The sequence below is a fragment of the Camelina sativa genome, chromosome 5 (genome assembly GCF_030686135.1).
Source record: "Camelina sativa cultivar CO46 ecotype springtype chromosome 5, ASM3068613v1".
NCBI lineage: Eukaryota > Viridiplantae > Streptophyta > Magnoliopsida > Brassicales > Brassicaceae > Camelina > Camelina sativa.
In genome coordinates, this window is record NC_141884.1 from 1,417,549 (window position 1) to 1,429,664 (window position 12,116).

The 12,116-nt window shown below is 35.5% G+C and overlaps 2 protein-coding genes and 1 pseudogene across 5 annotated transcripts; all 3 read right to left on the reverse strand.

The window, feature by feature from the left end:
- Positions 1-1,300: 1,300 nt before the first annotated feature.
- On the reverse strand, positions 1,301-4,174 carry LOC104784800 (3-phosphoshikimate 1-carboxyvinyltransferase, chloroplastic). Its single transcript, XM_010509880.3, has 8 exons — positions 3,535-4,174; positions 3,188-3,432; positions 2,937-3,090; positions 2,469-2,683; positions 2,270-2,387; positions 1,913-2,123; positions 1,767-1,828; positions 1,301-1,683 (listed from the first exon to the last, which is right to left on the reverse strand). The coding sequence occupies exons 1-8, from the start codon at positions 3,880-3,882 to the stop codon at positions 1,465-1,467; spliced, it is 1,572 nt and encodes a 523-aa protein (XP_010508182.2). The 5' UTR covers positions 3,883-4,174; the 3' UTR covers positions 1,301-1,464.
- Positions 4,175-4,517: 343 nt separating this feature from the next.
- Positions 4,518-5,733, reverse strand: LOC104788756 (F-box/LRR-repeat protein At3g03360 pseudogene; annotated as a pseudogene).
- Positions 5,734-7,604: 1,871 nt separating this feature from the next.
- On the reverse strand, positions 7,605-9,480 carry LOC104784804 (cyclin-B2-2-like). Of its 4 annotated transcripts, XR_015598192.1 has the most exons (6): positions 8,905-9,354; positions 8,542-8,648; positions 8,310-8,444; positions 8,195-8,216; positions 7,924-8,102; positions 7,605-7,813 (listed from the first exon to the last, which is right to left on the reverse strand). XR_015598192.1 is itself a non-coding variant. In XM_010509890.3 (5 exons), the coding sequence occupies exons 1-4, from the start codon at positions 8,960-8,962 to the stop codon at positions 8,078-8,080; spliced, it is 240 nt and encodes a 79-aa protein (XP_010508192.1). In that variant the 5' UTR covers positions 8,963-9,480; the 3' UTR covers positions 7,605-7,813; positions 7,924-8,077. The 4 variants fall into 4 exon arrangements, 3 of the variants coding, with proteins under 3 accessions (XP_010508192.1, XP_010508188.2, XP_010508187.2); XM_010509890.3 differs by lacking the exon at positions 8,542-8,648 and having other exon boundaries at positions 8,905-9,480; XM_010509886.3 differs by having other exon boundaries at positions 8,195-8,444; positions 8,905-9,399.
- Between the last annotated feature and the right edge of the window lie 2,636 nt (positions 9,481-12,116).

Genomic DNA, 12,116 nt, shown 5'->3' on the forward strand with positions numbered 1-12,116 from the left:
TTATTAGAGAATCTTCAGGTTTCTTGGAGGGGGATTAAAATTAAATGGAAGGTTTCTTTATTATGACTCCAAAATGAGAAACACGAATATTATCTTTTTTTTTAATTATATATATTTATATTCGAGGATCAAAGTTTGTGTGTGTGTGATAAAAAAGAGACTGTTGTAAATTTTCTAAAAGTTAGAACATGGGGATTGAAGATTTTAGAGATCCAAATCAAGGAGGAAGAAGAAGAAGAGAGTCAAAAACAGGTATTTTGATCTGTTTGACTTGAATTTAAATTAGAAAAAAAAAATGAATAGAAAAGATGGAGATTTCTGTTAATAATTGATAAATTTTTTTTGACTGTAAGAAGTTGTTTGAATCTTCTCAAGAGGACTTGAAATTTTGTTTGATTGGTGAATAAGAATACTCCAAGATTTTCGGGAAGCCTCTGATCCCAAAGAGGTTTTTGAATTTGAACCAAAAGTTTCAACTTTTTGGTTAATAGGTTTGTTTTGCGGGGATAGTTGTTAAATAAGCAAAAATGACTCTAAATTTGAACAAAAGGTTGGTTGTTAGATGACCCTAAATCCTATGTTTATTCGTTTTCCTTGATTGGTGCTGTAAGAAGATATTTTGGGCTCTTCAAACTTTGGTTTTAGCGCTTTCCTCTATAAAAAAAACACGATACTCTAAATTACTATACATTTCCAAGAAACCAATTCTCTAAATAGGTGATCGCCAAAGTGTGTAGGGTTAAAAATCATGGTTTAGTATTAGTAGTGTGTTATAAACCAACTTTTTTAAAAATGGCTAAACAATAAAAGGTTGTTGGAATCACAAGATAGTTTTTTTTTTTTCTTTTTATTATTAGAAAAAGGAACAAGTGAATAAAAAGGCTATAATGGCACTCAAGGACCCCATGTGAGGATTTTGATTACATAAGACAAGAACATGTCCTCTTTTTCTCCTTTATGAATTGGCATAACATGTCCCCGTGCCTTTGTCCCTCTTTCAGATGTATCTACTCCAAGATCTACTCTCTTGTCTCTTTCTCATTGCTGTTAAAATTCCAAGACAATGCAATACTATACCCATTTAGCTCCGTCTTCTTGATTTTAAGGCAATGTGATTCGACTGTGATAGCGATTTGAATGTGTTAAGAGATGTGGTTCTCGAGTGATGCATATTTTGTATGCGATTTTGTCCAAACGTGTAATCAGGCAATAAACATTTCCCATACAGAGTTGCTATCAAAACGGGCTAGGACAGAATGGGCTTGGTCACCCCATCATAACAACACTAAATACAAGTGTATAAAGAGCAAAAAACTGATTCAATGATTGCATCTCACTCAGTTCCAGTACGTACACACACAAACAATACTCTCGGTTTCTAATAATGTTACAGAGGCAAGAAACATGGAAAACAGATAAGCAAGCATTGGATCGAAAAAGTAAAGACAGTGGTGTTTCGATTGTTTAGTGCTTTGTGATTCTTTCAAGGACTTGGAAGTAGTCAGGGAAGGTTTTTCTGGTGCAACCAGGATCTCTGATGGTGACCGGAACATCAGCACAAGCTGCAAGAGAGAATGCCATTGCCATTCTGTGATCATCATATGTATCAATCTCCGCTGGTTTCAGCTTTTTTGGTGGAGTTATCACACAATAATCTGAACCTTCTTCCACTGTAGCTCCCAGCTGAACACAAAAAGAGGAAAAATTTGTGCACTGATTTACTTAGAACGAGCATTATAAACCGAGAAACGAGGGGGAAATCTTACCTTTCTAAGCTCTGTGCAAATGGCAATCATCCTTTCTGTCTCCTTTACTCTCCAGCTAGCCACTATATTAACCAAATAGAATGAACTATTAAGTGACCATGAATATTGAGAAACAGTAATCTAAAGAGAGAGTTTTTTTTACTTACCATCTCTAATGGTGGTTGGACCATCGGCAAAGAGAGCAACGACGGCAAGAGTCATGGCTACATCAGGCATTTTGTTCATGTTGACATCAATAGCGCTCAAGTGTCTCATTCCGAAAGCATCTCTAGGTGGGCCTGTCACAGTCACACTGTTCTCTGTCCAGGACACTTTACATCCCATTTTCTCAAGAACCTCTGCGAATTTCACATCTCCCTTGAGACATCACAAAAATTTGAGTTTAGATTCTTCAAAATAAGTTCACACAACTTGACAAAGCCTTAGAGAGACAAAAGTTTGAGCTGATCGAATTGCATTATAAACTTAGTATCATCATTGATGATTCAGAGTAGAGATAGTACCTGCAAGCTGGTCGTTCCACAACCTTCAACAGTGACAGTCTCGCCAGTAATGGCAGCGCCAGCCAAGAAATAACTAGCACTAGAAGCATCACCTTCTACGTACGAATTACCGGGAGACCTGAATCATATCACCATTTTACATTATATTGTCAATCTAAGGTTTGTGATTTCAGGTAAGGAAGAAAATAATAACTCTTACTTGTATTTTTGCCCGCCCTTGACAAAGAAACGATCCCAGCTATCACTATGCTCGGCACTAACCCCGTAACGTTCCATCAACTTCAGTGTCATTTCAACATATGGAACAGAAATCAATTTATCGACTATCTCAATCTCGACGTCTCCAAGAGCTAAGGGAGCTGCCATGAGCAGAGCGGTCAAGTACTGACTACTAATTGATCCCGAGAGCTTCACCTGCAAATGCAATATATGTCTGAGGTGTCAATCAAGTAATCATACAAGCAAAAAGGTAACTGAGAAAGAAAAGTAATCACTACTAGAGAAATCAATTTCACACCAACCCCAACTTCTTTAGGATCTATCCGCTAACAACAAACTAATAAATGAAACTTGGACAAGCTAAGCTATGATGAGATCACATTGCTACAAGTGTTCATAAAGTAAGTTTCTAGATTCAAAATCACACAAGCCATTTGTAAGATCACACCTTTCCACCAGGAAGGCCACCATTAGCGTTAACACGAACAGGAGGGCAGTTAGTTCCAAGAGTGCATTCAACATCAGCACCAAGCTGCTTAAGACCAACAACCAAATCTCCAATAGGTCTTTCTCTCATACGAGGCACCCCATCAAGCACATAACTGGAATAAACCGATCGAATAAATAAATATATCAACACAAAGCTCCATTCTATAAACATCAAAAACTCACTCAGAAGCATCAACTCCTTTAATCTACCTTGCATTGCCACCTGCAGCAGTTACTGCAGCGGTAAGTGGACGCATGGCTGTTCCTGCATTTCCGAGGTAAAGTTCGATATCGCTCTTTGCATCTACGGAAGCTGGGAATATCCCACCACATCCTTCAACTACGGAACGATTGTTATCACTGTCAGTTTCCACATTAAGCCCTAGTTTCTTCAACGCATCAAGCATGTAATTGATGTCATCACTGTTCAACAAGTTGTCCACTACAGTAGTTCCCTATAACATGACAGCCAAAATGGTAAAGTCTCTATCTTTCATCCTCAAGCTAGAAGAAAAACGATACAAATCGGAGACATATATATATATATATATATATACCTCAGAGAGAGCGGCGAGAAGCAGAATCCGATTTGATAGAGACTTGGAGCCAGGAAGCTTAATCAGACCCGAGATTTCTCTAATGGGCTGAAGCACAATCTCAGACGCTTTCTCAGCCGTGGAAACAGAAGCCATAACCTTAACAGGACGAATCTTAGAACCGCCGTTTAGAATCATCATCATCCCAGTCTTCTTCAAACCCAAGGACGAAATCGGATAAGCACGAGGCTGCTGCTGTTGCGTCTTCAACGAGACCGATAAGGGCGATTTGTGTTGATTGGATTTTGAAAGATTGGAGATAATGAATGGGTTTTGTACACCATTGCAGATTCTGCTAGCTTGTGCCATTGGAGAAAACTTGTTGTTAGAAAGATTTGATCTTTCTTAACTCTGCTTTGGTCTAAATTTCTGATTACAGAAAATGAAATTTATAAACTTTGGCGGCTTTACACTATTAGGGGGTTTGGGGGGAGTTGGTGAGAGGAGAAGAAGGCATCCATCAAAATCTTTCACCAACCCAACTCTTACGACTCTGGTCTGGTTAGGAGAGCATTGATCATACCCAATCATGACATGACACGTGTTAGTTAGGTGTTCACGTCAACAAGTCGAGAAAGCAAGTGGTGAGAGAGAGAGAGGCTCTTTTGTTCTTTGGTAGGTGAGAGAAATGTTATTTTCTATTGGGCCTTAAGAAAGTTAATGGGCTTTTTTTAGTTGTGAATTTTTGGAATTGATAAATGATAAGTTAATTAGTAAATTGATGTAAAAAAAATGTAAATTAGGAAAATTTTGACAACCAAAATGGAAATTCATGTTTTGGCGAAAAGGAAAACTTCAACCATAAAAGTACAGAATACCAAATTACCAATGGGATTTTGAAGTAAATCAAATACAAAGAAAACATAAGCATATTTTGAAATTTCTTTATTTGGCTGTAAGAAGAAGATATGAGATACTCTGTTTTGAAGCAACTTCGGATTGGTTTAGGTGAACACAATGGCTACATTGTTGTCGTGTGAGAGCACTGGAACCATTTGAAGCAACTTTTCAAAACCTCTTCCTTGAAGATCATCTTTCAGTCCAATTACGACCATCTTCTCTAATCTCTTTGTGTTTTTCAGCAAATATTTCATGAAGAAAGACACATGCTTTGACCTTAGTGGCCAACTTTCCCTAAGGATCCTGTATCGATTCAGATTCAAACTATGCGAATACAAGTAGTAGTCAAGATGCTTGTCCTGTAAACAGATGATCAATATCTCAGGTTCATCGAACTCAAAACGTTCTAGGATGATGATTCAAGCTCGTCAATAGCTTGAATGGTCAAGGAAAAAAAAAAAAGGTGGTTCAAGGTGAACATACCGGTATGATGCCATAGTTCGATTTACGTTTTAGGGTTAGCTTCTTTAGTTGAGGTGAGTTTTGTAGCACCCTTACTATCCCATGCATTACATACTGGGAGAAATTTGTCTTGAGCGTCAAAACTTGAGCCTTTAATATCGGAAAAGGAACACCTCGGAGTTCGACAAGGGATAGAATCTACAAAAGCACAATCAAATACTAGTAGTGTGAATATATATATATACCGAATCACGAAACTCTAGAGCAAGACAAGTAATGGAAACTAATCAATCAGCATACCTTAAGAAAGTTTTCCCCAAAAGTAAGCTTCTTTACAGTCTTTAACTTCTTTAGCATCTCTAGCGCCATGACTTGAAGCAAATCAGCATCGAGCCGGTCCTTAATTGGACAGAAGAAAAAGTCTAGTTTAACTTTGGTTAACGACGAGACATCAACTAAGGTAACAGGGTACTGATTGCTTGTCAATCTGAGGTAATGTATATATGGATTTTGAACCCCGGAAAGATGGATTTCTAATAGACGCGGTGACTTGCTGAGATCAACAACTTTAAGCTGAGTGAGGAGCGTGAAGCCAAACAATCTTAAGCTTTCGAGGACCGGACAACCACATAGAATCTTGGCAAGTGATTCTTCAGAGATATCGCAAGAATCCAATGAGAGTTTCTTCAATGATGCCCAAGACACGGAGCAACTACTTGTAGTGAGATGAGTACATCCGTCTAGATGGAGTTGCTTAACCGATGAATTGGTGTAAAAAAAATCAGGAATACTGTAGTCGATGAGGGATTGATGAAGATGAGGGAATGCTAGTGACAAATTCTCAACGTTTCGGGACATGGCGAACTCGATCCACTTGTTCAATTGAGGAAGACACTTTATTATGGAACCTTTGGACTACAAGAGTCTATTATGGATGGAACCTCTACTTAATTAAGCTAATTCGATTTTTTAAGTCATGGATGTGTTGTGATTGAGACCACTCGTGTACGATTACCACTTTAAAACCTGCAATCATAAAAGATTAAAACAGAGTCTTATTAGTGATCATAATGCAATTTTCACTAAGGTTATTCAGAGTCTTAGTGAGGAACCTTATCGTAAGTAATCTTCAATTTTCTTTACGAATAATTTAAATGGAGTTCACAACTCTCGCTGTATACGAAGTTTGTTCTCCAAGCAACCGGCACACGCTACGGCTACGCTTTCGTTCCTTCTATTTAAGTCTGATATAAGGGAGATATAGCTAGAGACTAGAGTTAAATTAACATAAACATAGTGAAACACCTTCCTATAGCAAATTTATGAAATTCTTTCCGTTAATTTCAATTTTCTTTTAAGTTAAACTTAACGACACCTGACCAATTAATTAAACAAAAAAACAAAAACAAGTTCAACTTGCAACAGAGTAAATTTTTCTATAGGTTAAGGGGCATTTTTTTTTAGTTTGTCCAGAGCATGTAATATGTTTAAGCCGGCACTGCGTCGCCGAAATCTTTACTATGGATGGTAGAGAGCCACAACTTCGACACGGATCGGAGACTGGATAAGAAAGGCGTGGGCGAAATCTTTACTATGGATGGTAGAGAGCCACAGCTTCGACACGGATTGGAACCTCATGACAGATTTAGCCGGAAGCCTCGATAGTATCTCGAAGGTGAGCTTAAGAAGAAAGGTTGTCATGGAGTTTCCAGCATGGTCTAGGTTAAGTGATGTACACGGTTGTGAATCTTGCATTGCGGCGTGGTAGTGATTGCCCTAGAAACATAATATCCCATATATATATATATATATATATATATATATATATCACACAAGGCATTTTTCACTTCTTTCTTAATTAGAAAAATGGAAAGTTTCAGTGCAAACCGCTTAATTAGAAGACGTGATCGGAAATGGAAAGTTTTCTTTGTGGCGTTTTCTTTCTTAATTAGAAAATGGAAAGTTTCCAATGGATGATCGGTCTTTTTTTTTTCTTTTTTCTTTTTAGTTTCAATTTTTGTTTACTTTTTTTTTCACTACAGAAATTGCCAAATTGGAAAGTGTTACTGTGCTATACATGCATGAACTTTTTTGTATACGCAAATATTTTTTGTGCAATTTTGTTATCAATCAAACTATCAAAGTATGTATACCCCTAAATGTTACTAATTATCGTTTTCAAGAATATTAGCAATTATCATTAAATAACATACTTTTCTCAAATCAAACTGAAGCTATAAATGTGCCACAATCGTAAAATCAAATTGAATTTATGATTTTGTTTTGCTTGTTTCATACTCTCAAATTAGCCTGAGGAAATTGATTTATTGACCGACAAAAATAAGCAAAGTCGTCCGGTTTCACTTAATAACGAATATAAGGATAAGAATAAATCTGATAAAACCAAAACGCAGACAAACTTTGTTCCATTCCTAATGGTAGAGACGTAGAGTGAAGAATGGAAACAAAGCATGTCCCATCATTGATGGTTAGCTCGCATGTTTGTGGCTTCATATTATTAGCTCTATCTTTAAAAATATCTTTTGCTGTGAAATTTGCCTATGCGATCGATCATAGAGATCATTAGAGCTTCTCCAACGGTTAGGATGTTATTTTGAGGTTTTTTAATTTTTTTAAGGATATATTTTGTACTTTTTGGAAATAAGAACTTGTGAAAGACTAATTAAAATTTTGCTACTCCAATGGTGAAGCTCTTATTGGATTCTTAATTTTGAAAAAAAATATTATTTATGAAATGAAATTATTTTAAGTAAAACATAATTCTACTCTTTAGTGAGAATCTGACACAAGAAAGAGTGCAGCTTCATACTTTGTTGTTATGTATCCGAATTTGGAGGAGCTGTATTTCCTATGTACTCCTGTTAGTTTATCCGTTGCAGCTTTCTGATGCAGCCTAACCATTCTTCTACAACATTCTCTGCAACAACAAACACAAATCGACTCAAAGATCAGTTTATGTATGTGATTTCGTTATGAAGATCAATCTTTTAGGATTTCCTTTTGTGCAAATGGATAATAATGACTTACAGGAGCTGATGTTCTGAGTAGTGACTGTGGAATTCACAAGTGTTGTTCCATTCACTGAAGCCATGGATTGTACATTGAGCTGTGTACACTGCAGTGGCGGCTAGCAAGGATGGTGAATACTGAAGCATTTCGTAGTCCACAAGGGCAAGCTCGATCAAGAACGACGCCAAGATCTCAAGCTGTTTCAAGTAAAGAAGATAGTTGTAATTCATAATGTTTGATGAGTATCTGTTAAATTACGAACAAGTCACTGATAGATTAACTGATTCACCTTCTTTGTCTCTTCTTGAGGTCTGCACATATTCAAAAACAATCTCAGATCTTCTCTCTTTACTCAGCCAAAAACAAAATCAGGTCTGCACATAAGTTAATGTAGTGAGATAAACCTCTTCTCTTGTTAACAACGCAAGGATAAGCTTTTGAACCAACGAGATTCTGGTTAATCACACTCAAAGCTCCTCTCCTGTTCTGTCTCTTCATCTCTATTCCGACTTTTCTGCTTCTCGTATCATCATCATCATCTGACAAAAAAAACCAGAAGAAAAAAATCAGACTTTTTCATGTTTTTGAAACCGTAGAATTCTGTGATTCTCTATCAAACTCGTTTTGTCAAACTACCTTCAAGATGAACTCTATAATATGTTTGGCAACGAGATTACGATTAGTCTCTGGATTAACCATTCTTTTTTCTCGATTTGGATAGTGTTCCCTGGAGAAACACTAACCTGGCAAACCAGTAAACTTAATCGTCATGATGATCAGATTAATTCCAATCTCCTACTCTCAAACAATAGACAAGACCGATGGAATCAAACAATATATGCCTAAACTCATCTTCAATCATGGATAATTTCATTAATCCTAAGTTTAATCATCATGCCTATCATATAAATAAATTAAGATATGAAGAACCCTAATTTTCAAAATCAAATACCCAAATCTCTAAACAACTAATTCATACAAACAAAAATAGAAACGTACCATGACAAAGACAATTGTATAAGCCTCGATTTGGTGAAGGAGACTCGTCGTTTTCCATGAATCGACTGGCCGATTCGCTGACCACAGTCGACGTTGAAACTCGGCGACGGTGGAGATGATGTTAAAACGTCTGATCACCTCAGATAACCATACATCTCCTCCGATTATCGTTCTGATGGTCGATCTCACAGAGATATTATCGGGACATAGAGAGAGAAAAAGGAAGAAAAAGGAAGATATTATCGGGACATCATCGAACAAGAAGCTGACCCGTATCAATAAGAGCTGCCTCTTTTTGATCCGAAATTAGAATTGCCTTTTATTCTTTTCTGTGTTTTTTGATTTATTTTTTGCCCAATTTTAACATAAGAGGTTTGATAAAAGGCCCCGTTGGAGAAGCTCTTAGGCATCGTTATAGGTGAGAGATGTTGTGTCACTTCTGTTCCAAACAAAAATATATGCTAATCATTACTATTGTTTTTGAGGCGGTTGCATGCATCTACGATAGTCTAATGGCGGTTGCTTAATTTAATATTGATGGTTGTGAATCGTGATATAATATTTCTTTATGAAAGTACTGTTTATGATATCTACAACGATACTTTTAGACATTTTGGATTTTGGAAGTTGGGCTATTGATATCTGCGTAGCTTAAGCTAAGCTACGTGTCTCTTGTCCACATTTCTCCTTGTACACAAGTAATTATTAGACCATGCTGACATGACAATATGGATTTATTGACCGATAAAATAAACAGTCTGGTTTCGCTTGATACCGAATTAAAGATGCTAATTAATTGAATAAAACTAAAAAGCAGACAAACTTGCACCATTCGTAGTGATAGTAGTAGTAGTAGCAGCAGCTAGCAGTCTTTGTTAACAGGCCCGGGCCACCCATAAAACAGCCAAAGCATTTGCTTTACGCTACACATTATAGGCAATTTTTGAGGGCTACATCTTTAAAAGATTAAATAGGTCAGATGTCTATGTGTTTTGCAAATATATATCAAGACTATGGTTCGAGCCTTCTCTCCTGCATTTTTTTATAATACGTTTTTCTCCCCCTTTTACAGTTATATCTATTACGTTTTTATTTTTCTTTCTTTTTTACGTTTTTAGAGTTGTCAAATTTTTTTAATTAATTTTGTTTAATTACTATTTTTAACAATAAAATCTCCAAATATTAAATTCTACTAGATATTTAAATATTCAACTTCTTCAAATAAAACTAAAACTAAATAAATTTACACAAGAACATCGATCATTGCTGCTGCTGGGTAAGTTTTTGTTTTTTCTCCTCCTTGACTTTAATTATTTTTTAGATTTTTTTTACATTGTTAAAGTATTCAATAACTTTTTAAAATATTTTTAATTATATTTTAGTATTTTAATGAAATTTTTTTTTATTAAATTTTACATAAAAAATATGCTTTAGGCCACCAAAATACAAGAATCGGCCCTGTTTGTTAACTTCCATTACGAGAAACGAAGTTCCGAGACATACAAAATAGGAAAAGCAGACTAAGACATAGAGATACATTTAAAAAGCAAAGACAGAGACTAAGACATAGAGACACAAAGAAAAAAGATAAGAGTAGCAATGAAAAGCAAATACTAAGGAAAAGAGGCTTATTCACCATTAATTGGCTCAAAGTAAACACCAATATCTTCAAGAAACCCCGAACCTCTTCCAAAGAAACCCACTATCTTATGACCTCTCTTGTGCAAAATGAGCCTTTTGGCATATTTCACTGGGCCAGTAGGATCGTATCCTAACACTTGAGCTCTTTCCCTGTTTGTCTTAATTTTCAGCATAGCTATGGAAAGAAAACCAAGATAATTTGACATGCCAACTTCAACGGAGGTGACAAAATCATCAGCACCGACCTCAAGCTACCAAGAAGAAGAAAAAAAATTAAAACAAAATTATATATATATAAGTATATATAAGTTGGGAACTAATTAAGAGACGAGAGCACGAACCGAATATGTGAAAACTGACTGTGTATGCACAAAAATTGTGCCATCATCATCAACATCTATATTCGGTTCTTCACGGTAACCTCCATAGCGAATGATATGTTCATCATGATCAATAATCATCGAGCATCGCAAACTACAAGTAGAATAAAGAAAGAAAAACCTTTAGCAATTCTTTGAAAACAAAATACGGGATTCATTAAAATAAAAAAAGGAACAGAGGAAATGAATCAAGAAATGAACCATATATACCTCTTTTGGTTCTTCTGGTGGCTCCTCTCCGTGGGAATGAGTTATCAAATCCTTAATGCGCTCAAATCCATCAAGTCCACCAACTTGCGAGACTGAGGGTACCCAGACGTCTCCATTGCAATATTCAAACTTGATGTAGCTCAGACGGCCATCACTTTCTCCAACCCACCGTTTTTCCACACCTTCATCATAAGCCCCATCATCACACCTTCATCATAAGCCCCATAGTAAATGGAACAGTTAATATTGTAACCACCATTCATTTACCCATCTATCTAGCTAGCCATCAAACGGCTATATGCATAACTTTTATTGCATGGAGAGAAATGGATTTACGCTAGCATTGAATTTTTTGGTTGATGTTGAAAATTTTACCTATTTAAATGAATCAGTTATTATTTTAACCAACTCAATTCCCACATTTACCCATCTAGCTAGCGCAAACGGCTATGCGTAAATTTTACATACATGAAATGAATTTATGTTCATATATACACGGCATTGAAATATTGTTATTATTAATTATTTTGAAAATATAGCCATTTCAACGTGTACGGAAGTTTTTCTTGCCAGTTAACGTTCACAATGCTTTTTTATTATTTATTGTTCAAAATATATGAATTGTAGTTATTGTATACATATAACTAGATTAGGACCCGTATTAGAGCACAAATTGAATTTTTTTTGTTTATATTATAATTTTATAATAAAATTTAATTTATATGATTATTTAAAAAAATTGTTTGGATAAAACATTATGCAATAAAATCATATGCTAAATATGATGATTTGAAAAAACATTTGTTTTGTAAGTTTTATATTGTTAATTTTGTAATTTTATGTATGAAATGGTTATGTTTGTTGTTTGTTTTTATTTTAATTTTTGAATATGTTTAGTGAAAGTGTTTTAATATGACATGTGTTTAGGTAATATTTTATTTTTTAACTGCACAAACAAATCTCGGAAATTACTATTAAATG

Coding starts and splice junctions, on each gene's coding strand:
- LOC104784800 (XM_010509880.3), bottom strand. CDS start 3,882: ATGGCACAAGCTAGCAGAATCTGCAATGGTGTACAAAACCCATTCATT. Junction 3,091..3,187: donor GCTGCAGGTGGCAATGCAAG/GTAGATTAAAGG, acceptor GGTTTATTCCAG/TTATGTGCTTGATGGGGTGC. Junction 2,388..2,468: donor AAGGGCGGGCAAAAATACAA/GTAAGAGTTATT, acceptor GATATGATTCAG/GTCTCCCGGTAATTCGTACG.
- LOC104784804 (XM_010509886.3), bottom strand. CDS start 8,224: ATGTGCAGACCTCAAGAAGAGACAAAGAAG. Junction 8,103..8,194: donor CTCAAGAAGAGACAAAGAAG/GTGAATCAGTTA, acceptor TACTTGAAACAG/CTTGAGATCTTGGCGTCGTT. Junction 7,814..7,923: donor TACTCAGAACATCAGCTCCT/GTAAGTCATTAT, acceptor TTGTTGTTGCAG/AGAATGTTGTAGAAGAATGG.